Source organism: Pipra filicauda, unplaced genomic scaffold, assembly GCF_003945595.2.
Source record: "Pipra filicauda isolate LSUMZ 115617 unplaced genomic scaffold, ASM394559v2 scaffold119_size3216105_pilon, whole genome shotgun sequence".
In the NCBI taxonomy this organism is placed as follows: domain Eukaryota; kingdom Metazoa; phylum Chordata; class Aves; order Passeriformes; family Pipridae; genus Pipra; species Pipra filicauda.
The window spans coordinates 1,660,033-1,685,572 of record NW_024103651.1 but is presented as its reverse complement, the minus strand read 5'-3'; the positions used below and the strand labels follow the sequence as shown (position 1 = coordinate 1,685,572).

At 40.0% G+C, this 25,540-nt stretch overlaps 1 protein-coding gene across 10 annotated transcripts in view; it reads left to right on the top strand.

The window, feature by feature from the left end:
* Positions 1-14,170, top strand: part of CELF2 (CUGBP Elav-like family member 2) — a 456,142-nt gene extending 441,972 nt beyond the window's left edge. For 8 of the 10 annotated variants that reach the window (XM_039386308.1, XM_027728230.2, XM_027728228.2 and 5 more), the window contains 2 exons: positions 102-245; positions 5,625-14,170. In XM_039386308.1, coding sequence (XP_039242242.1) covers positions 102-245; positions 5,625-5,752 — 272 coding nt within the window. In that variant the 3' untranslated portion in view covers positions 5,753-14,170. The remainder of the gene's footprint in view (positions 1-101; positions 246-5,624) is intronic. The other 2 variants (XM_039386268.1, XM_039386251.1) reach the window with 1 other exon arrangement.
* The last annotated feature ends 11,370 nt before the right edge of the window (positions 14,171-25,540 follow it).

Here is a 25,540-nt window from a genome sequence, read left to right as displayed (position 1 = left end):
TCATCTTCAGTAAGTATTATGGAAAAATAGATTAAATGTAGCACTTGTGATGGCTGTTTTCATACTTCTTTTTTTTTTTTATTTATTTTATTTTCCTAAAGGTCCAGAAGGGGCAAACCTCTTTATTTACCACCTCCCCCAGGAGTTTGGAGACCAGGACATTCTGCAGATGTTCATGCCTTTTGGAAATGTTATCTCTGCTAAAGTCTTCATTGACAAACAGACCAATCTGAGCAAGTGCTTTGGTATGTCAAATTTAATAAATCAAATAGTAAAAACCACATGCACTATACTGAAAAGGGGCCAGGAAAGAAAATTAGCAGCAATGTGAGAAGTGTCATACTGGAAACTCGTTCCAATAATAATGGACTGTTAATCCTCAAATGAGCAGGAAGATGCACAGACAAACTACTTCTAACTAAAAATTGGATATGAAAAAACAATAATAATCTTCCAGTCTGACATCTCACATGAATGTGTCAAGTACAGGAAAGTAATTACACCCTGTGTGAGGGAATGTCATTTAGTATACTATTAAACTGCCTTATTATGGATACCTAATTATTCTCTATTGTATAGCTGAGCCACTTAAAAACATTTATGTTTAACCCATTACTTCTACATTACAGGAATTTCTTTCTTCTGAATTAAGTACAAGGTTTTGCAATTAGTGACTGAATGGTGTGTGCATGTAGTTCAGAACATTTTGCAGACAATTGATGTCTAGATGTGCAGCTCCAGCTGTTGTGGGTGGATTCCAATGTATTATGGAAGGTGGCATCTCCCCTTACCTTAGGGCAGGGATGAAGGGAGCCTCGCAAGGTCAGTGACAGGTTTCCCAGGGAATACTTTGAGCTGTCAGAAAATTAGATTACAGCAGAGGAGAAGATGATATGTTTGTATTAAAGTAGTTTTAGGGTTGACTAAGAGGGCTGATGTCTTTTGAATAGCAGAGATGGACCAGTTCGGTTTGGTGCTTTGATGGAGTGGAGTAGGGAATGTGAGTGGCAATCTATTAGAACATTGGTCTAATAATTGTGGTCTTATGCAAGACATAGGGAGGATCTAGGAATAGGAAAGACTCTCTTAAAGATAAGTTTTATAAGGTTTGATGTGAAGTATTGTAGCTTCCTTTAAAGTGACAATTCTTTCCTGGAGTGAAGGAATTCAGCTGTATATATGACAAAAAAATAACCAGTTCAGAAAACCCCCTAGTTTCCAAAATTCCTTTGTACTGCCAGTGTTGCTCTTTGCCCAACACCTTCCCTTGGTTCTGAAGTGTCCTCATGTGAAGTGTCCCATTAACCATAATACATGTTTATTAGCTTGCATAACATTACTATTTTTTTTAAATCTAAGTTTTGCCAAAATGTGTCTGTCTAAGGCTTTGTCTTCCCCAGGGCTTTTCAAGTGCCCCACAGCTATTGTGCTTTAACCTGTTTTGAAAGGATTTGAGTATAACTAAACAGACAGCACCCAAACATGAGGATTCATCAAGTTACTCAAAAGTACCTACTGCACCACAATACCTTGTCACTGTCTGAGTGTTTTGCACCTGAAGACAAGCCTTTAGTACACTTGGAAAGTTGATTTGGTTCATAGAACGGGTGTGACATTCTTTGTACATTTTCCCATAGTCTTTCCATTTGTTTTTGAAGCATTCACCTCTTTAGGCTTTACAAAAAAATTATTCATATCTAGATGAGTATAGTCCAGCCTTTGTCTGCAGTGGGTTAAAACAGTCCCTCAGGCTGTTGCAAATTTGAAAAGTGGAATTGAAATGGACTCCCTATTGATCTGGAGCCAGTTCTGTTAGTAGGTTGGGGTTACAAAATCATTTTTGAGGTCTCCAGGAATCTTGATGAAATGTCAAATCAAGCTACGTTAATCGAAATGCAGCAATTGTGGTGACTGCTGAAAGAATGTAAATTACTTTGGGCAGGTGGCTCAATTCATCAGCTCACTTCCCATACTTGCTTTTCATAGTTTTCCTTTTATTTTTTGATTATCTACTTACATATATGTCTGGATTTATGGGACACAATTTACCTAACTTAGAGTGATACACCAAGGTTATCTTCTTTGAGGAAAAATGAAGATGTCAACAGCCAATGGATGTAGCAATTCTCTGTCTTTTTGGTTTTAGGCAGCTTTCACTGATATTTCCATTTCTCATTGTTCCTTCACAGATATTCTGCCACTAGGGAGAGAGTTCTGCTTTAAAAACTAAAAGTAGTGAAGTAGCAGAGGAAGTTGAAGTTTTCCGATTCAGTAGGTGACAACTTGGTGATGCTGCCAATCAGAGGCAAAGCCAGAATTAATCCTGCTATTTTAACATACTGGCATACTCTGTATGTACCTCCTCAGCTTTATTAGCAGGAATTATGTCTTTGTTGTTTTGGTCTCACAGTTGTCTTTGAAAACACTTTATTTTTTTTTTCTCTGCCCTCCCACCCAAAAACTAGGGCTGAAGAACCCATTTCTCTCCTGTGTCATTAATGGTCATTGCTCTTGGTACAGTTTGAGTTTGAGGGTTTTTGTTGCTTTGTTTTGGTCTTTTTTCCCCTTGTAATAATAATAGTAATGGTTTGCAGATGCTTAGTGCTTTCTACTCTGGAGTTTCCAATCTCTTGCCCGAAGGAGGAGGAAATGAAATTGCAGATGAGAACAGGTTAAACATCCAAAAGGTGTAAAGATTGTCCAAGTCTGTCTACTGGCAGAAGGGAAGGTGCATTCTGAGAGAGTCACAGGGTAGTGACATACAGTGATGAACTTCCATGTAACACTGCCTCTCAGAATGAAAAATTCCTTTTCTTTGCAGAAAATGGACTTTGCTTTCTTGTCCACCTCAAAATGAATGCTCAAAGGATTTAATGGTGATAAGGATGACAGGACAGTCTGTTTACATCTGGGAGTGCTCTTCCATGAGTTCTCATGGGCTTTAGTTGATTCAGCAGACAAAGGGTTTGACTCCTCAAGCTTATCTCTCACCTTTCATAAATCTTAGAATAAGTAAAATGTAATATGTAAAAGTAAGGCAGGAGATGGGAGACCCAGTGACATCAGTGCATAAATGCAGCCTACCTCATAGCAAAATTGCTACTTGAATGATTAAAAATATTAATCCTGATTATAGAGATACCTAGAGTATCTCTATACTCAAAATCAGAATTGTCATGACAGGGACTTCACGAAATGAGAAGAAACATCATCCCAACCTCATGTAACCTGTGGTTTAAAATTCAGACAAAAAATTATGAATGGGTGCAATCAGAAAAATATGAATAGAGGGAAGGAATGCCAAATTCCTCTGTAAGCTTATTAATGAAGGTTCTCAATAAGGAAGAAGATGAGAGTGTAACAGGTTAATGCAGGTACAGCATTCTGTGCAAAGAGAGAAATTATGAATCAGAATAACAATTGAATTATATGGGCTGATGCCACTGATGCAGCACGGATGTGTGTTTGAATTGGGTGTCTGGGTCAAGGAAGCTATTAAAGAGACATAGAATCAGGTGACTTGTCTCACCTCCCTAGAAGGTAAGCATAGCCTGAGCTAATTGTTCTTCTGTCATCAGTGGAGATGTCTAAACTGGTGACATGAATGGTGGGTGGAAAAGCCACCTCTGAATGCGCTTCCTTTTCTTCATTCACCATCAAAGTGTCTGATGTAAATCACCAGTTTAACTTCAAGGTGGATAAAACTAGGTAAGAAGAAAAGGAACTAAGGTGGTGAGAAGTTCATAGAAGTAGACCATTCTGAATGCATTTAAAAGAATAAAGTGAAGGTCAGGAAAGCTGTAGAGGGAAATGCTTGAATTTTCAAGGTAGGTGAGAGTAGCTGCATCTCAGTTGTGGAGCACCTGCCTGGAAAGTGCTACTGCTGCCTTCCAACTCATGGTAGTTCACTTTTCTATCCCCGAGGCAATCCTGGAGATCAAGGCTGAGATCTGTGAGCTGTGAAAGGAGACACAGGACTGCAGAGCTAAGACAGTGATTGGAATCATGGTAACAGATAGGATCTCCTAGAAGAAAATAGGGGAAAGGAAGGAAGAAAAAGAGTGATGAAGCTCCTAGGATATGGCAGTTACATTAAGCAGTGATGATCTAGTGGAGAAAGTAAGGGACAAGAGTTACTAAAACCAAGGAAGGTATGGAGGAATATTTATTATCCCTTGAGGAGATAACAAATAACACAGAACAACATGGATAGAGCATATTGGCTTTGGCCAGGAGAAGGTCTGCAGAGATTTAAGTGGGAGGTGTTTCTGAGTAGAAGGAACAGAATTGAGCCTGAGTTGTTCAGAGAAGCATCTTAAGCTAAATAGTTTGGTGAAGTTGATTTAAGGTGAGGCCATAGGGATGGTCTATGAAGGAGAGCAGCTGGACAAGGACCAGATGACTTGATAACAGGGTTTTTTCTTTGTAATGGAGAAAGTGTAACATTCTGACTCTGCAAGTGGAAGAGGGCAGCAGTGCAAGGTCAGCAAAAGCCATAAAAGAATAGGTTAAAGTAATGGGAAAAAGAGGTTATGGATCCAAAAAGTACGCAGACACTAAGCACAAATGAATAAAGCTCGTTTGTGGAAGAGAGGCACTGAAAAGCCTGTGTGTTAGCAACAAAGTGTGTGGCATCCATGCTGTAGGAGAATGAAGGGATATGTGTTAAGGCAAATTCAAGTGGAAAGAAGAGGGAGCATTTCAAAGCAGATGCATAACAGCAGGCTGAGTGTAGCAATAATTAGTCCGAGCTGAGGCAGAGCAGCAGTTAGGCAAGCTGTGCAATTACAAGTGGGAGGCCCAGATATGAAAATGAATGTTGAGCTTCCAGAATCAGGGAGATTTGAGTATATTATGAACAGAGCATTTCTAGTCTCCCAGGGAAAAGAAAGCTGAGCCAGGCCAGCCATTCTGAATTACCTTAGCAAGCATTATCCCCCTAGTTAGTGCTCGCAACCGAGGAGCAGATCTGGAGTTCTCATCAAGCCCTGCCATTGTCTGTATGATGCTGCTTAATTTTGATTTTTGCACGCTCCTTTGGGGACCAAGAGGCTGAATTAACAAACATTAATGTACCCTAAGATCTTGAACTGGAAGGAGCTGTAAAAATACAAAATATTAATATTGCAGCTGTCCTAGGCTGAGTCCAAGGAGATGAGTGTTCCATATCACACGTGAACTCACATCCAGGTGTACCAATGGGTATAGGGAGTTTGGGGTTTGATTCTGTAACCAGGCTTTCTGTTTTAGCTTCCTATCTGCAGGTTGGCCTAAATAGTGTTTCCTAATAGTCTAGGAGGTATGTAGATATTACACTGAAAAGTGCCACAGTAATAAATATCTTCAGTCTCTAAGGTAGGTAGATAAATAACAGACTTGAAAACTGCATTGCACCAGAACAGGCCAACTGCATCCCAGCTAGTAAAGAAATATTATGAAGGTAAAGGGGAAGGCAAAGGAAATGGGAGAGGAAATGGGATATGAAATGTGCTGAAAGAACTAATTGAAAGCAAGGTAAATGTATCGAATAAATAGTGATAATAAAAAACCTAACAAAATGCCATCTGACATTTGTTCTAACCTGTAGTTGACTTTCTCTCCCACCTCTGTTCTGTGTCTCCTAGGTTTTGTTAGCTATGACAATCCAGTCTCTGCACAAGCTGCTATCCAGGCTATGAACGGCTTTCAGATTGGCATGAAACGCTTGAAGGTTCAGCTGAAACGCTCCAAAAATGACAGCAAACCTTACTGATCTTAACCCCAGATGCTTACTGCTCTTATTTTAGCTTTCTTAGGGTAAGTCCCATGAGCAAACCTGTCCTCTGCAGGGGGGTTAAGAAAGAACATAGAGCCAACCTTCACCAAGAGACAGTTATTTTTACAGTTACCACTTCCATTTCCCCACTTGTCCTTATTACACTTGGCTCCCATTTCCTTGCCAAGTAATTACTGAGTTGTGTTACTGTATTTTGTTTTGCAGCATAATTTATCTCCTTTTTGAAACAAAAATAAACGTCTTGAAATTCAAAACAGCACACACACACAGACACAAAAAATGTGCAATTTAACTCTGTGAACCCTGGTGCCATTAGCACACAATAAAAGTTGTTTTCTATGGATGGATCGTATTTTACCAGGGTGGCACCAGCAGTTTATAGGTTAAACAAAATGGCCTCATGCCAGTTTGAAGCACTTACTTTGCAACAAAAATTGAAACAAGTCTTTCCACTACATCAACTTGTTTTTTGAGAAGATTTGATTTTTTTTTTCGGTTCAAATCAACGTATTGTTATATATTAGTCTGATTTTACACTGGTCGTCTTTATATTTCATTTTTTTTAAGTTCTTGGTTTTTTTTGGAAAGGATTAATGTAAAAAAGATTTAGAGATCTGTTTCTAAAGCTACAGGGTTTAAAATAAAAAAAATAAAATAAAATGAGTGACAATACTTGATGTTTCTTGAGAGATAAATTTAATAATAATAAAAAAAAAGAAAGCCACAGGCCTGTAAATTTTATTTGTAAAAAGCATTTCTATTTTTATACAAAATTTTTACTGCCTCAGAAATAATGGAATTTATTTATTGCCTATTGTTAACTTATTGGATACCTAAAGAGCAGCTCTCTATGCTAGCTAGATCCTTTGAAGTAGTCTCTAGAGTAATTGTGCCAAGAATGGGCGCTTTTTCACTGTTGAACCCTCCACCCTTTACAGTTCATACTTTTATCCTCTTGTTTGTATTTGTCTGGTTATTTTGTTTGTAGTTTCCATTACCTAGTTTAAAGTTTGGTTGTCTGACCCTTCCCTCCCCTCCCTGTACCTTTCTGTTACATTTGTAGAAACTGGTTCTTTCCTCTCTTTTCTCCCCAAAGAGGAATCCATTCTCTCTGACTCCTTTCAGATGGATCCTTTTGGGGTTCCATTGTGCTCTTGTTGACAAGTATTGTGAGTTAATGCAAATTATGTGAACGGCTCATAGGCTCTACTGATGAAAGATTTGCATTGGTTTTCTCCTGTACCCATAAAAGTGATTTTGTTTGTGCTGCATAGATTCTGTGTAACTTTTTTTCCTCTTCCTTGTTTTTTCCCTAGACATCTCCATGCCCGTTAGCCCATCGTTTGCCTAGCATGTCCCTGTGGCGTCTCAAAAAAAAAAAAAAAAAAAGTTTCATCGTCCCGTCATTGTTTCTGATGTCTTTCTGACCTCACATCATATTTGGTTCTCCTACTGACCTAGTTTGACCTTTGAAATTTGCATGTGACCTCATCTAGCTATGAATTCTGGGAAGTCAATGTGAAAAAACATTGCTGCATTCATGCAAGACTGAAATTTATTATTAGATAAATTAATGATAGGATTTAAAAACAACCTGTGGCAAAATGTTTTTTCTTTCTTTCCTTTTTTTTTTTTTCTGTTCTTTTTTTTTTTCTTTTGGTTTTTGGTTTTCTTCTTTCCTTGGAGTTTTTTTGTTTGGGATTTTTGTTTTGGGTTTTGTTTTCTTTTTTTTTGGTTTGGTTATTTTGGTTTTGGGTTTTTTTTGGTGGTTTTGGTTTTCGTTTTTTCATTTCGTAAAAAAAAAAATAAAAAAAAAAAAAACAGACTTGAAAGTATTATACAGGGATTGGCATTCTGCCTGGTCACTGGTGACAATAGCAATATGTGTCCAGAGGCACAGAATGTTGGTTTCTAACAGACTACTTCCAAAACAGTTTGAGAAATAAAACTGTCTGATTTTAAGTCTCTAGAGGTCTGTAATAGTTTTTACATTTTTCAGGCAGTGTAAAGTTTTTTGATAAGGCCATTTTAGGTGGCTCACTTTCTCATTAAAGTATATATATAGAACCACTTTTTGTAGATTAGTATAAGAAAATATTTACCCTGTTTTAGGGCAAATGCTACCTACTTGTGTCACCTTTTGCTGAACTGACTCACAGTTAGACAATCCATGGTTTAATGCACATGAAATTACCTATATTTTATACTGTTTCAATGTACAGAAGAAAGGTTACTGTAAAATGTGTTACGTTGGTGCTTCTGTGAATTAAGTTGTGGTTTCATCATGAGTCTTATGGTCTTAAGTGTTCTATGTTTATAAAAAGACGAGTTTAAAATTGGTTTACTTGAACAACAAGAACAAAAACAACATTCAAAAAAATAAAAACACAAAAAAAAAGTTGTTTGCTTAAAAAAAAATAATAATTTCATGTGAAAAATGAAAAAATATTCCAGAATAAGTTTGTGTTGGCTTGTGACGCATTGATGTCATTTTTTTATTGTGAACAATTTAGGTGTGTTTGTGTTCAGCAAAATGTGATCGGTTTTTCTTTTAAAGAAAAAAAAAATCAGTGAAACTATAGTGCCAAATTCCAAAGGTACTTTCTTCCTAGAGCTTCAGTGTGTTTCTTGTGTGAAGTAATTTGATAACATGGGTATTTTATTATGTGTTTTGTATAAATCCCTAATATTTAAAGAAAAAAGAGGTTAAAAAGTTTGTTAACTTGCTATCCTGTGGTCTTGTTGCCTGAAATTGTTATTGTTTGTTATTTCTCTTTGATGTTTTTTGTAAAACATTGTATAAGTGCCCATGTTTCACTTTTTTAACCACTCTGCACACATCAATGCTGTGAAAGCAAACCTCACTATGTATTTTCTTCATATTGTATGGAAACCTCTAAGGTGAGAAAGTTTTGAACTTTTAACCCTTTCCACCCAGAGCTGTCTTGAGTGTTAATACCTTTTATACATTCACCATTTTGCTGTTTATTTTTATATATATATCTATATCTATAAATATATATATACTTAGTTTTTTGTGGTTTATTTAATACATGGTTGAAATCAGAACAATGCACAGGGCAGATCTGAAGGACAAAAATATTTTACTGCTGTCTAAATTTCTTCTGTATCTATAACTAAAATTATTTAAAACAGTAATTAACTTGTGGTTTTCCTTTTTAGATTTTGGGGATTTTGTCTTTTCTTAAAGAGCTTTTAATATGCTGCTGGAATATGCTATTCAGTATTAATAAAATAAAGGAAAAGAAAACAATTCTTTAATTATCTATTGTGTGAGCCACTCCCAGCCCGGAGCGGTCAATCCACCATTTGAAAACCTTGAGGGGGAAAAAAAAAAAAAGAAAAAAAATAATAATATTTTTGTAATTTAAATAAATGAACTTTTGCTTAAATCAGATGCACTAGATCTTCCTGGGTGAAAATTCAGTGTGCACTGCAGTTAAACTACTTTTTGTGGATAAAGTTTACATACACTGTAATGTTTGGTGTTATCTGCCATTATTTGTCACGGCAATATATTGGCTCACTCCTGCAGACACTCATACAGAGGGGAGTGACTTCACTCGTCCCAGTAGTCCATGGGAATATCTGGGTGACTGATGTGGGTGTTTGCTGGAGGAAGCTCTGTGTGAGGAACCAGAAAAGAGATGCTGGTAGCCCTTTTTACACTGCCTTGTAAGTCTGATTAGGTTGCATTTCTACCGCACAAGTAGTGACCAACAACCAAATTCGGTTCTTTGCCACCGGTCTAGTGAATTCATTGCCAACCCAATGCGTGTGAGCAGCAGTACCTGCTACCGATCGTAAAGTGCCATACCTTCTTCCACCTCCTAGTTCTACCCAATTCTGTTTGAAGCCGCCTCAAATTCAAAAAACTAAGCCCTATATGAGCAACATCAGCTGGTGCACTCTTGTCTCTCATCCCCAACTTAAATGCTTCTTTACGTAGAGCCCTGGGATGGAAAGGACTAGCCTCTAGTGATGCAAAAAAGTTTCCTTCTTATAGCACATGCACTTATAAATAAATGATCTACACTTTTCTCACGTTTTTACTACTGCTGGGGCCTTCCTACACCCTTTGAGGGCTATTTTGTACTACTTGCAGCAATTGTGCGTATTCAAAGTATCATCTCACGTACGTTATATTATATATATGTACATATATATATATATAATATGAGATCATCATTTGGATTGTTTAGACTGTTTCACTAATATTTCTCATTGTACCCACTGTCTAAATTTCTAAAGCTTTTTTAGATGCCCTGGTGTGTCCTGTGGGTTTACCAGTCCAGTTAGAGTGGTGATGCTTCTGGTCCTCAGGCAGTGTAATTCGGCACCAGGCTGCCCTGAATTACACTCCACAGGACATTGGCTTAGCAGTGGGAGAGGAGGAATGTTTCTGTACTTCCAGGCAACTGAGATGGCTCATTGCTTAGAAAAGAGTCCATCTTGGGGGGAAAAAAATTAAAAAATAAAATAAAATTCAAGTGCAAAACCAAAAACCCAAACGTACACCTCCTGGGAGACAAATTACGTACCAGTTCTCTTTCAAAATATTGAAAGGATAAAGCTGCAAGGGTGCAAGGGCCTAATAAGAGAGGAAGTAAAACAAGGGAAATTGCTTTACAAAATTCTAATCAAAAGACTAGACTAGTTGTTTTTTCAAACAAATTAGCTAATTGCGATGAAATGGCAGTCCTCAAAGGAGTAACAAGTTCATCTTTCTTTCACCATAGGGGTTACAGTTCCTTGGCTTGTGCTACTCTGGAATCATTTTACTGTTTCTGTTTTTATTATCTTAAGTGCTAATTAACAAAAGGAAAAAATATCCTGTAGTTTCATTACCTTTTTGGATAATGTCATACAAAAAGAAAAAAAAAACAAACCTATGTATTTGTGTTCTTTTTGTGCTGTGAGAATTGTTGTTTGTAGATTAATAATACTATCATTTTGTTTAGAATTACAAACTAGTTTTTAAGTATTGTCTGAGAAAAGCCAAAGTTAATGCAATCTAGTGGAAACTGTAAGACCATTTGAGTATTGTTTCTGTTTTATTGATGCATTTGGATTTTGTTGTTTGATGGAATTTGAGCCAAAAAAAAAAAAAGAACAAAAAAAAAATGAAAAAAAAGCAGGCTTTCCTATTTCTACAACTTGATTGTACTTATGCATTTTGTACCAGTGGAACTTTTTATACTGGAGATTAAAAAACAAATGGAAATTTTTGTGGCTTACTCTCGTGGGCCCCCTCGATCATGACTGATTTTCAAGTTTGATTTCTGGACGGTAGAAAGAGAGTTGGTTTTGTTTCGAGAATTCAAAACTTTGGCTTGATTTCTTTTTTTCCCTTTGCTTATATCTAGTGTTTAGAATTTTGTCTTAACAAAAGCGGTAAGTTTCACTTTTTATTCTGTATCGTGCAGTTACACAATAAGGTAATTAGAATTAGGAGTACTCGGTCACTTTGCGTGGATAAATGTATTAGTTAAAACGTTAGGGGTTTGCTTTTTTGCTGTTTAGATCAGAGTTTTTTCTGATTCTTCTGTCCTCATTGTGAACATAACCGTGTAGTTGAAACAGTCAGACTTATTTTTGTAACGTATGTTATTGTGTGATGCAGTTTTTTGCTTCTGTCTCCAATATTAAACCATTTTCCTAATACTTGTCTCTCTACTTTGTGTGTTGTATTGTTGGTGGTCATTCTGTGTTGGTAATACATCTACACACCTCACTGTTTCACGTGCCTGTTTTTTTTTTTCTCTATTTGTTGGTTGTGTACAAAAGATACAGTCGATTCCACCTAAGTGAATAGCTGATTGGGGGGCAAAAGAGGATTTGTACATTTTAGACATATTCTGGTTTCTTTGATTTTTTTTTTCTCTCTCTTCCTCCCCCTAGTCATGCCTTATCACTTGGATAATCTCTTGGAGCAGGAAGCATTTTAAATGAGCTTCTTGCAAAGTCCTATTCAAGGTAGCTTTTGTTAGCCTTCGATCTGCAAAACCTTCTGCACACAAACACACAGAAGTCACGGGAAAAGTCGTTTTGGTTTTTTTTTACTGTGACATTTCAGTCAGTCTGGAAAATGTGGATTATGGAGATCAGTTCTTCCTAGTTGTTAAAAAAAAAATAATACTCTGCCACTACTTCGCAGAAGCACATGAAACATTCAAGAAAAGGAGGATATAGCCTTGGGATTTCTTCCAAACTGCACAGTAATCTGATGGCATATGGCGTTAGTCAAACTCTCCTTAGAAACTAATCACGTCTTAACTAGGGCTGTGAGAGCCTGCAAAAGCCTACCAGGTGATCGAGCTTGTTATGTGCAGTTATACATATAATACTTTAAAAAATAAAGGGAGCACAGGAAGACTTTCTATTAAAGCCAGCGGAAGTAAAGAAAAAAAAAAACCACACAAAAATAAAAGGACGGAGAAATAAATGATTGAAAAAAGATCCCCCATTGTTCCAATGGGTGATATTTTTGCTGTGGGCTTACAAAGCAGATCATTCTCAGCATTGGCTGATAGTATTACACAAATCTCAAAAGGGACTAAAGAAATTCCATAGCCCTTTTTTTTCTCATTATTTTTTACAGTTGGCTTTTAGCTTTTTTTATTCTTTCATTTCCTATAATTTTTTTCTCCTCACAAGAATCTCTCTGCTCTCCCCCAGCCGGTGTCTACCACGATGAAATAAAAGCTGCAAAAGAAAAATCTATGTTGTTCTGGTTTACAAAAAGTCTCTTCTCTCCTCTGTTTGATCGCAGATACAAACTTTACAATTTGGAGGGGGGGGAAAGCAAAAACAAAACCAACCAAACCAAACCCAAGGAGGAGAGAGAAGCACTGGCGAGTGCTCTCTGGAATTCAAGCCATACGCCCCCATCCCTTTCCTTTGTCCCACTTTCTGTGATGCTCAGGAATCGAAGACCACTTAAAAGTGCTCTTATGAGACCCAAATGACACTCCTCCCTCTTGTCTCCTCTCCCCTGGTCTTTCTGGCACTCTGGCTTTGGCTCACACACACACACAGCCCCCCTCAATACCGTCTTATTGGTCCTGGCGCACTGAGTGTATCCGTGTGGTTTCAGCAGCAACGTTGGTTCCTGCCTTTGGAAGACTTTTGAAATTTTCTGGTGGCTTGTGAGTTGGCCTGGTTGTTACTGCTCAATGCATTTTTTTTTTTTAATTCTTTTTTCCTTTTTTCACTTTTCCGTTTCCATGAGAAGCAAATAAACAATGAGTCTGGAGCCCCAGAGAAGCTCCAGTGTCATCTCGCAGGGTCTGTTGTCAGAGGTCAGGGGTCCAAGCAACCCTAAGTTTAATCTAAAACCACAGGAGCCTGTAGCAGACAGCCCAGGCAGGAAAGCAGAACCCAGTGGTCGGACTGTATCCTGGGTCTTTGACAATTCTGGAGTTTATGATCCCAATTTGGATAATTTTGACATCAGTGGATTCAGTTAAGTAAGTCTTGACTTGCATGAATGATGAATCAGAATTACTCTCTGGGTTTTTTTAGCTTGCTGTGGATGCTTTATATTTTTTTCTTTTCTCTTTTTTTTCCCTCCAAACTTGGTCTTAAGGAAAGAAACTAGAGCTTTGTGAAGGGTCTTTTCTTCCAAAAATACAACTGAAAAAAAAAAAAAAAAAAAAGACTTAAACTGCAGTTGGGTTTCTTTTAAATACTCAGGGCTGAAAGATACAGGGTTTTCTTTCTTTTTTTCATTCTTTTTATTATTTTATTTCAACAATGGGGAAAAACGAGTTCCTTAAAGCAATGCAGCTGAACAGTTTGTCCTGCTTAAACGCATGCTTTTAATTTCAATTATGTAAGGCACCTTGCAGTGTTAGCAAAATGTCTCTTTGTTAGCTATATGTGTATCGCCATGGGAAATTACCAAACTGTCACAAGACTTGCTGATTAAAGAATAGCCTGCCAGAGTGTGTGTGCCTTTGCCCAGTGTGACTCTTAGGTATTAGGCTAAGGAAAACAGTTTAACAAAATGTAGTGTGAATCATTCCTGATAAGTGAATAAAGCATTGTGACCAAGCAATCAGATTATTCACTTATCAGGAATCGACTGTACTGATAGTTTGCCTGATCGTTTTTGTTCCTCATCTCTGTTGTAGTTTCACTACTTTGCTGTGTTCTGTTTTTTCTCTCATGCTCTTAGCAAAATCACTGGGAATATCCCTTCGTGTGATCATGAAACGTGCTACTGAGTAACAAATAAAAAAAAAAATTAAATATAAAAATGATATCTTAACAAAATCTATGCACTTGCTATCAGGAACACAATACTGGATGTGTCTTATATATATTGAACTATAATAGTATTCGATTTCTTAAATAAAGCTTAAGAAAGGATTCTGTTGTCTGTAAAATTTTATGAGCATTAAATGGAAAAAAAAAATGTTTCTAGGGTTGGGCGCTTTTTGTTATATGAAATCTCACTGGGTGCATGGTCTTTAACCATGCCCAGGCAAATGTTACCTAATTTGCTTGATATTTCATTAATAACAGAGACTTTGAAAATTAGGCTTGCTGAAGTCTGTGGGGAGAAAAAGTCTAACCATTCAGTGACTTGCAGCAAAAGAGACTAAAACGCAGAAATTTCGATCTTCTGTATTTGCAGAAGCAAATGTGCTTGGTTTTGCACTAAAATCAAAAAACAGCTAAAATATGTGAATCAGAAAATGTCATGAAATAATATTACTGTCACAAACGATACTAGAGTTTTTGGTGTGTGACTTTTTTTCCTCCTCATTCTAGGTGGGTTTAGAGCTAAAAAATTAAAACCCATATGCTCAAAATTCCACAGAGTCCACACTGGAGGTCAAAGCATCTTTTGGGGGAACATGTGTGGCTTACTGTACATTTCCTGTATCTGAGCCTTCTCTTAGGCAAACATTTTCACATCAAAACCCATGAATTAAATGGGAATTGAATAGATGAAACTGTTGAGTACACTGAAAAAAATTATTCCTTCAATGGCTGTACATTTGCCACAAAATTGTAGATTTTAAACAATCAGATTTTTATGGAAATGCCCGTAATTCTTGTATTTATCAAACTTTCAATAATGTCAGCCTTTGGCAGAAAGATCCAGGAGAATGAGGGAAGGGGAGGGAGAGGGGTTGCTTTCTTTTTTTTCTTTTGAACTGCATTACTGCCTCACTTTTCATATGCCATTATATTATCTGGAAAAAAAATTAAATTGTGGAAATCTATCCGCTGCTTGTATCATTCTCCTCTATTCATATGTATTTAGTAAATGTTACTGAGCCCAGCATCCAGTGGCCAGGTGTGTTAGCTTTGTAAGCCCAAAACACTGCTCCACCAGAGAGAGGCCACAGAGAGGATTGACCTTGGTGGGCAGCAGGATGGTCCTGTCCATCCCTTGTCTGCACAGAGCTCAGGCAGGGACCCAGCCCTGGTTTTCACAGGCTGCTGATGTAACACAAATATTAAATAATAGCAATGATTAGTTCATATTTGTATTCCCTCTGATTTTCCTCATTAGCAGACTTTCTTTTTTTCCATTAAAGGGAACTAGAAAGTTGCAGTCATTTTCTGAATCATTTGCCCCTGTTGATAACCTAATTGTTTTACATGAATGCTAATATTTCCCTCTCACACATTTATATCTATCAGCTAAATCAGCAGTAAAGTAAACTCTTCTGGGATACATTCCTATATCAATTAGCAAGGATTTATGCTCCAAAGCACCATTAGCATTAATGGGAGTGTGCTCTTTAGCATAAACAATTGGCAGTAGGTCTGGTGGACTTTATTTCATAAACAAAGGAGCATTTGAATCTTGGAGACTTGTTTCCTCAAGACGGTACTTCAGGGAGTGGTGTCCCAGCCTCCCCGGCTGCTCTGGGGACTCTTACTCACAGGACGTGCATAAATTCGTGACTTGCCAGCAAAAGGGGACAGAGTCAGTCTGGAAAGTGGGCTGACTTCTGGTACAAAGTTTTGCTGGTGTTTTCCCTTCTGAAAACCTGCCTGACAACATGCCAGGCAAAACTTCCAGCATTATCTCATGTCCCTCCAACCAGTGGTTTGAAAAATTTTACTCTTGGCATTGTGTAGTGCCTCAGGATGGAGACCACAGAGGGGAGGGAGGAAGGGAGGGATTTCGGACAGAGGCAAAAGGAAGAGCAGAGGTGAAGCCCTGTAGGATAGAAAGGAATGGATTTATCATCTCCTTGACCTGACAGTCTCACAGTTCCATGCCTTTCAGTAGAGAGCTAGAGGGGACCAGCAAATCGCCAGGTCTCGCTTTTCACATGGTCAACAGTTTCTCCCTCACCTCATGTTTGATCAAACCAATAAATACACAAACAAAAGATTTTAATCTTAATTCTGAAGGCACTGGGAGTTGGGGTGAAAGTCCACCCCTTCCCAGAGGTGCATATTCTGCTGAATCCCTGCCCGTGCTTCTGCAGATGTTTTCTCTGTAGGTTCTGGCTCTGCTCAGATCTGCTACATTAAAGAGCCCTTCTGCATCTGCCATTTTCCCCCAAAGACACTCATAAGCAGGTCTCAAGTTGCTTTTCATCCCTCGCTCATAAAATAAATATATCATGCTCTGGAAGCATCTACACACAATAGTGGTTTTTTAGTCCCTGAATAATTTGTGTGCTTTATTTCTACAACTTCTTTCCCCCTCCCCCAACATTCTTTCTAAATTTGGGGCACCAGAGCCAGATGCATTATTTCAACATCAATTCAAGTGATGCAACATGCAGAAATTAAAAATTTCATCCCTAGTCTACTCCTCTGAATGACACAGTCAGGGATTGCATCAGTCCTTGCAAAAATGACTTGCAAAAGCAACAAAAACCCATACTGGCAGAAACTATTTTAGTTGCTCCTTTAGTATGCCAAAATCCCTCTCAGATGTGTTGTGCTCCAGGTTCCTCTGTGTGTGGTCTGCTTGCCTGTTCTTCAACTTGAAAGCTTGCTCACAACTGCACTAAGAGCCCTTTTGTTTAGCTCTTAGTAAAACTGCTGATAACATTGGAAAATGTTGAAGAGGACTATTTACCTCCAACTCATTAGTGAAAATATTGAATAGCATTCAGACCCCCTCTATAAAAATACTCTCCTACAGTGAGTCCCCTTTGACAGCTTCTTTGTTGACATGTCAGCCCATTCTTAAACCATTTTATGTGCCTTGTATTGATAGAGTAGAATGCTAATTTTTTAATCAGAATCCGTTGTGCTGTCAAACGTACAAAAGTCAGAATATATTCCATCTTCGCAATTACTTTTATCAGCCAAAACCTACAATCACATCAAAGAATGAAATCCAGTTTGACAACCCTTCCTCCCCTAAAAAACATGTTGATTGGCATTAATTGTTTACCTCTCCTTTAATGTCTTTATGCCCATATCAATATGTCCATTATTTTGCCAAAGCAATGTCAAACTAGCCAACCATGGGCTGGGCCATCCTGCTTGTCTTTTTGAGTGCAAACATGAGAATGTCACATTTCCCATTCCAATCTGGGATTCTGCTGGTGTGCTTAAATATTCCTAAGGGCCTGTGTCAATGGGTCAGAGCTTTCTGCCCTATTCTTAGACCTGGGGCTACTATATCTTTAATAAAATAGTAGCTAAGTAGACTTTTACAGAGTTGGACCAGAAATCATTTGAGCCTTCTCCTGGCATGTAAGTATGTGAAAGAAGAGAATTTTTGACATTTCCCCTTTTTCTGCAGCATGACTAGAAGATTTCCCATCTCCAAAAGCCTAAGTTCAATGATAAAATAAACATACTCACAAATTTTTGCAGTTGTCCTGCCCTTCTCACTCAGGTAGAGTTGACAGAGAGAACAACAGGGCAACACGTTTATTTATGATTATATATATGTATATATTATATTATTTAAAGGTCAATAGGAAGCACAGGTGAAGGCAAAATATTTTTTCATTCATCATCCTCCTCTGAACAGATACAGGTGCTTTCATTAGGGCACATGGGAGATAAAGCCCTGTGGCTTTGAAGCAAACAGTGCAGAAGGGTCAGGATCAACCTGGGGAGTGGGGAATACCTGGGACCTCTTAGAGAAGAGAGGTCATTTGGAAATCAGAAGAGACCTGAGTTAGCCTAACAGACCTGACACCATACAGTTAAAAAGGGATAAGCAGCAGCAATAACAGAGGAAGGTGATGTGCTGTTCTATGCAATAGGCACAGGTGCTGTTTCAGGCCACATGTTGCCATACAGGTATGCTGGCCACAGACCTTAGAGGTGCTGAGATATCAATGCATCTGCTCAGGAACCTCAGCCTCAGCCCAGCACTCCTCAAAGCAGACACAGGCCGCTGCTTTACCCTGTAGACATCTTTACTGGAGAGGGTAACATAAATACAGCCTGGAGACAATTATTCCCATCTGAAGAACAGGGAGTAAAGGAGCTGTCTGAAGCTGTCACTGCCTTTCCAATGGCTGTAAGAGGACAACAGGAGCAAAATTCAGTTTTCTTAGTAGAGGCACCAAGTATTGCCCCAAGTGCCCAAGGATACCCTGTCAGCTACAACCACTGTAACAGAAGAGCACAGGTGTCCTTTAGGTCTTTTGTCATACCTGCCAGCCCCGTGTGGGTGTTTCAGAGTACTGCAGGTATCTCAGAAGGCACTAGGCACCCCTGTTTAGGCCATTCAGTCAGGCCCTGGATGACTTGCTCAGCCAGCTCAGAGACCCAGGTACACTAAAGCCTCAGCTCCCATGTTGGGCAGCAGTAAATGGCAGCAGAGTTATCCTGCCTGGCCTGAAGTAGCCAAGTACAGCTGAATTTTTTTGCCAGATGTAAGCACCTAGTGCTGTTTGAGATGTCCTATAACCTCCAAAACCTCCACAAAGGTGTAGATGTGGCACTTAGGGACATGGTTTAGTGGTGGACTTGGCAGTGCTGGGTTATTAGTTGGACTCAATAGTCTTAAAGGTCTTTTCCAACCCAAAAGATTCTATGATTCCAAGGGCTTGCAGATGTGATGCAGAATGAGTAGGACACTTGTGACCACCAGCATGGGATAGCCTAGGCTATTTCAAAGCTCTAAATAATATAAGCATAAGGAGCTGGTGCATCCAGATACCCAGCTAAGGATCCCTAAGCTTAGGAGGATGAGTCTGTGAGCTGAATCCCACTTTAAGGCTTATATTCACTTTCCTAAACCTGGGCCATGTTGATACTCCAGGGCAACTCAAATGGCATTGATTCCTGCATTTATTAAAGAAAAATTGAGCTCTAGGGGTCTAATTTGTAGACGGCTGAAGGTGAAATTCAGTGAATCCTATTGTTAACAAATGAGCCCCAGGTGAAGTCCCACAGGCCCTAAGTGGGGATTGTACTAATAAAACCACCAACTGCAGTGGAACTGCTTTTTAGGGGATAGCTATGTGCAGACTATCCCTCTGACAGAAAAGTCAGACCTCCAAGGACTTGTTCTGACGTGATCTATAGAGCACCTCTGTCATTAATTTCATCCTATTCAGCTTTTAGCATTGAGGATCCCTATCCTTATATTTGTTGTAGATGTGGCCAAAGTCACATAGTTAGTGATACTTTGGTCTCTGATCCTGGTGTGATCATGCCACACATTTTAGCATCCCATACCCCCAGACCAGGGATTCTCCTGCTCAAAAGAGTAATAAAATAAAAAGCAGGAACCTTCACAGACTCTTTGGGCAATTTGTTGCACTACCTGACTGTCCTCATGGTGAAGATATTTTTCCTGATATCCAGCCTCATATCCACCTCTCCTGTTGCAACTCATGCCCCTTGCCTCTCACACCTGCCATATGCCACTGCAAAAAGCCCTGCTAAAACTTCTTGATAAGTTCCCCAAAGATACGAGGGGAGGGTACTGCTGTTAGGTGCACCCCAGGCTGTCTCTGCTCCAGGATGGACAAGGCCAGCCCCATCAGCCTTTGCTGGTAGGTGAGAGCTTAAGCCTGTCCAGCCATGCTGGTGTCCCTCCCTGAACACCCTTCAGTTTGTCCATTACTTTTATGTACTGGAGGAACCAAAAACTGCAAACTTCACAGGGTGGGACATGAAGTGGTGTGAAACATGGATGTTGCACTTGCCTTGGGTTGCACTTCTTCTGCATGTGGGTGAACCAAAGGCAAGTGGAGGCTGAGGAGACAGACAGCACATTATGGGTATCTCACCCACTCCCCTCTCCTCTTACTTTCATGCCAAAATGAGAAAAATAAAAAACAAGGAAACTCCAGAAGGTGCTATTAAAGAAAACAGGTTGTTCTCTAGCAGGCACATGTAACTAGTCACGCAGCCCCCTCTGAGCACACCCTGGGTATCAGAACTGGGATTTCTGCTCACCACCTTGCTGAGAAGCACAGTCTTGGGCAATGCTTCACTAGTCCAAACAGCTACCAGTGCTTTTGTATGTCCACAGCAGGGACAAAGTCAAGGCTATGGCTGCAGCAGTGCCAGGATGACCATGATCCTTGTGCTTGCAGGTGACAGGAATCCATCCACCCACTCATTTCCTAGTCAATCAGTGTCAGTCTGCTGCCTGCAGCCAAAGATATTCTTCCTTTCCACAGGCACAAGCACAACTTTTGTCACAAGGTTTGGGGCCTCCAGCTCTCCTGTCTTGATCCCAGATTTTTTTGCAGTTCACCCTTCTACCTCCCACCCTCAGCAAACCTCAGGTTTCCAGCAGTCTTGTGGGTGGGGTAGGGGGAAATAGTAACACCACCACTCTGTTGTGGACTGAGAACATGGTGACTAGAAAGGTGTAAAGACCTTGACCAATTTATGTGCAGGAAGACAGAGGGATCATTAAGGGCTCTTTTCCTCCCCTTCCCACATCTCAGGTTCCTGTCCCAAACCATGGGCATACAGGCCTAGAAGATGATGCCATAGGGCTGCTGTCAATTTTTGTTCGTTTTTTTTTCAAAAGCCATCTGCCAATCCAGTGGATCCCATGATCATCTCCATGGGCCTTACATAGTAAAGTACTACAACAAATTCCCATGCGAGATGCTCCACTTCCCTGGTCCCCTTCCAAGCACCTTCATGACTGGGGATGCTTGCTTACTGGACAGCTCTCATTTATGCCATAACATGCTTCCCAATAAAAAGAAAGCTTTAGCACTGCCCAATCTCAGCCCATGGGCTTCCCTTCTAGTGTTCCTGCTACCTGTAAAAGAGTTATAGCTGCATCCAACTTCTGAACACCAGCAGCGGAGTTGATGGTGGGCTGGGCAGTGTAAGTACTATCACAACTACTGAAATTGTACCCACACTTATGCCACAGCCTGATTGTTTATATCTTCAACATCTCAGCAAAATGGCTTGTCACTGGGTCAGAATGCAATTTCTTTGCCATAAATCACCTCCCTGTGCCTGGTGCAGGAGCAGATGCCAGCCATAAATTCCACTCTCGGTGGAACAGAGCTCCTGGATGAAAGGTCGTGTTCCCAGGTGTGAATAAATAAAAAGTGCACAATTCACAAAAGCAACACCAAGCAGCTGGATTGTGGCTTTTTATGGAGGGAAAACAGGCATAGTAGGAGGGTTCACAGTGTCCCCCTTCTCTTCTGGGCTAGTTTTCTTCAGCTCATTCGGCCTTACTGTGTTCCATGAACAGTTGGCCATTTCCCTGCTTGCTGACTGCCCTTCTCCTCCTTGACAAGCTACAAAAATACGTCCTACCTACTGTCCCAGGGCTGTAGAGTTCAACCCAGGGGACTGGTGTCAAATTGCCTACTTAGGCATAAGAGCTTTAGTGTGTCCAGCCCTTGGATTGGGCTAACTGAAGTTCTTGGGTGTTTGAGCATCCCTGTACTCCTACTGGGAAAACTGGAGAGGTATCACCAGATGTGGGGCAGACCTCAGCCTGACCTATTATGTATCTGAAGAAGCCACTCATTCTCTGCTGAAGGAGGGTGAGTAAAGGATCCTGGTACAGAGATCTGGCTTCAACTTCCTGGTTGGGTGCTCAGCTCACAGCAGCTGGACACAGTGCACTGGGACATGCCTTCTGCAATAAGGAGCCGTTGCACTCTAGGAATGCACTTCTGGGCTTGCCTAGAAACTTGTGATCTTCAGCTTTCAAGGTATAAGGAAATAAAATGCCCAGGAAGAAAAAGAAGCCAAACCAAACCACAACACAACCCTTCAAAATGGGTTTCACCCATATCCTTGGGAGAGCGAGCTTGTGAGGAGCATTACCATCAATGCTGGAAGCTCTCCTTAGTTCTGATTCTTCATATATGCAGAACTGTCTTCACCTCAGCACCTTTCACCCACTGAAGGCTTTTTGGGCATCCAAATGGCTGCAGGGCTTATGCTCATGGTGCACTCACCACTGCTCTCATTTCACGTTCGGTTGCCCGGCCATGCCTGGGGAGCTGCCTGTGCACTGCTGCTGTTTCCGACTGACAGGCATCAAAGGGTACCTTCTTGTGAGCAGAGCACTTCCAGACCCCGTGAGGAACTGTATTTTGCCTTCCCAAATTAATATGCAAAAGTAAGCAGCACGAATCAGCCACAGGGCACTGCAGCTCTCCTGTATCCCTTTTACTCTTACCAGCAGCTTGGATTTTATGCTTGGAGCGTTGCTCTTTCCCCGTTCCTTGCCTCTCAACTGGTCCTCTCTCATCCAGTTCCCACTCTTTTTCTTCCTGTGAATAATTCTTGGTCTCTGCTCTGTATTCAACAAGTGTTTGAAATGAATGAAGGAGGTGATTAATTATTTAGGATTGTACAAGGGAATCTAACTAGGTGCAGTGGGAAGGAATTAAGCAAGTGAGACATAAAGGCTGAAGATCAGGAAAATATTTCCTTAAAGTGAAATGTAATAGAGGGCAAGCCTGCCTCTGGGGCAGCACGGGAAGTTTCTATTCCCATGGGACTTAAGATTGCAAAGAGCAGAAAATTCTGTAAGAGGAATCCTTCTGGGACAAGGTTAGTCAGCCCAAAAGACTGTATTTGTCTCTCCCTCCTAGGCACAATGGTGGGACACAGTGTGTGAGAAAGCACTGAAACGAGAACACAAAGAGATTTATTCATGCTGCAAACTTAAAATGCAGTGGGCAACTTCCCTTCAGCGCAAACAATTCCTTTTATAACCTGTTTGAAGAGATTTTTTTATATCTCCTTATTACTCAAGTAATTAATTCTCAACAACGAATGTGAGAGGACACTGCATTAACACAGCAGGTAAATTTGGGACAGAAAAGAAAGAGCACTAGCCCTTAAAATGAGATTTATTTGTGAAGACTACATCTAAGTTTCTAATGACACTCTGAGAAAAATCAAGGTTTTCTGCTTTCATTTGCTGTGCTGTCTTCTCTCATTACAGAGTGTCCTAGCACGAACTGATCTGCCATGCTCCTGAATCCTTTTATCTCTTGTTAACTCTACTTTTTTTTTTTTCCTCATTGATCACTTCCTCCTCATGCAAAGACTTGGTATGTTTAACCTTCATAATCTTCCTACTTTGCAGTTGTGGGTCTGTAATTAAAGGCTGTTTGAGAGTTCAGCCAGCAATAAATCAAGTTGCGTTAATTGAACAAAAACTTGTCCGAAAACTTCACTGTAGTGGTCATCATGCCCTTTTTTTGGAAAGTTTTATAGCTCAGGAATAGCATGCAAGCTTGTTGCTTATGTGAAGTCTCAGGATTATTTTCAGAGAATCACAGAATCATTAGGGGGGGAAAAGACTTCCAAAATCGTGAAGTCCAACACCTGGTGATGGAGACTTGCAGTTCTTGAAGCTTTTTGGGTGCCTGCTGGTTCTGTCAGTTGATGGGAGAGATCTGTAAATCTTACACTGGTATGCAGAGCAATATTGACTAATAACTAATGCTTTGTAACTTCCTGGTAACACCAAAACTATTTTATTACCACATTGCATGTTCTCTTTTCTCTAATTTACTGCTTTCGAGGTGAGGACTGCCAGGTGTCCCCAGGCACAGATTATGTCTTCGAAACCCCAGTGTTCCAAAGAGCTGACCGGGATTTCAGATTCCCACAATCATAGGCTCAGGAAGAAAGGAAAAGTGTTTTACATTAATTTTACAGTACAGGATCCTGATGCTTCAGAGCTGTTCACAGGAAAAGCCCCAAGGAGAGTGGGGAGATGCAGAGGTAACACAAGGGGAAGGCTTCTCATCACTTTTCATCTCAGAGGATAATGGCCACGCGTTGATGCCAAACTATATTGTGCATGTTCCTTAGTTTGGCACAGTACCTTCTGCCTTGCTCGTTATCTGATCTGGATAAATCAGTGGATCATCTTCCAGATCCTCAGCTGGAATTTCTCAGCATACCAGCAAGCCAAACAAAGCTTCTGGGTGTCCCAGTGGTTTTAGAATCTTTCCTTTCATTTTATTAGTTCTCGTAGTAGTTAATGGCCACCAAGTCTGCTCTCTGTTTTTCCCCTGTGGGTTATGAAAGTCCCATTTGGAAATGATTTCAGAAGGCACACATAGAAGCATAGGGCTTTGCCACTCTGACCCTCAACATTTTGTTTATACTTCTGCTGAGTCTTCACTTCCAGCAGCTAAGTGACAGGATCCAGTGGAGGATAACCAAGTCAAAACTCTTCATGAATTCTGGCATTTTTTGAGGAACAGTTTGAGACTGTCAGGACACATCACCTGGGTTAACTTTACCAGCTGTTGGGTTTGGATCTGCCATCACTAACAAGCTCCTCTTTGGCCACTGCACTATGCAGCACAAGCTGTTGAACACAGAGGGGCTTATGGCCAACCTGGGCTTGAACAAACAATTATAATCTTCAGTAGCTCCTCATCTGCCCCAGTGTCCCACAGATGTCTGAATGACATTTTCCTTCACGGAATATCAAGAAATAATAGTGGGCAAAACTGTGCATCCCTGAAAAGGCTTCTTGTTGGTGGCTGGTGAGCAAATTTCAGGAGAAATTATTGTGTGCCCTGGATTAAATAGAAGCACTGGCAGGACCTTGGAAAGCAGAGATTTTATCCATGTAACATTTCAGTGAGCAAAGTTTTGCTAGGGGAAAGAAGAAGGGGAATGTTGGCAGTAAAAAGCAGCAGCTTTCAATTGCATTAAAAAATAGAAAAAAGTAGATTCTGTGAAAATATTCAAATGTCTTCTTATAGTGAAAAACCTGAAGTGAGTCTTTCGCATACATTTTTTTCACATTTCTAAATAAGTATATGATTTTTCTAATGTTTTTCTCCATAGGGTGTGAGTGTTATTAAGTGATGCTGGTTCCTGAGCCTCTATTTTTAAGACGCAGCCATGATTGCTTTGCAGTAAAGATGTGCCAAGGCTTGCATTTGACTCTGTAGTGCTCAAAGACTTCAAGTTCTCATTATCACTATGGCAACTATTAATCATTCATTTGTTGAAACATGATAAATACATGCCCTCAACTAGGAAGCATGTTACAAATCACTGGAGTACCCTCAGAGCTGCTCTGTGTAGCACTAAGTCACCCAAAGGAAGGCACAAGTACAGCAGCAAGTATGTCAAAATGTTGCATCAAAATCTTGTGATTTGGGTCATCAGAAGAACAAAGCAAAAAGTATCCAGTGTGGGTTTCGTGTGATTTCTCAAAACAGTAAATGCTCGTAGTGTAAAGCATTTACTTTAAAATGTAGATGCTTACAAGTGTGACAGTGACACATCTCTGCCATGCACTGGGAGATGGCATGGTTACCCACCACATCACCTCCAAGGAGCTGGATCCACCACCCAAGG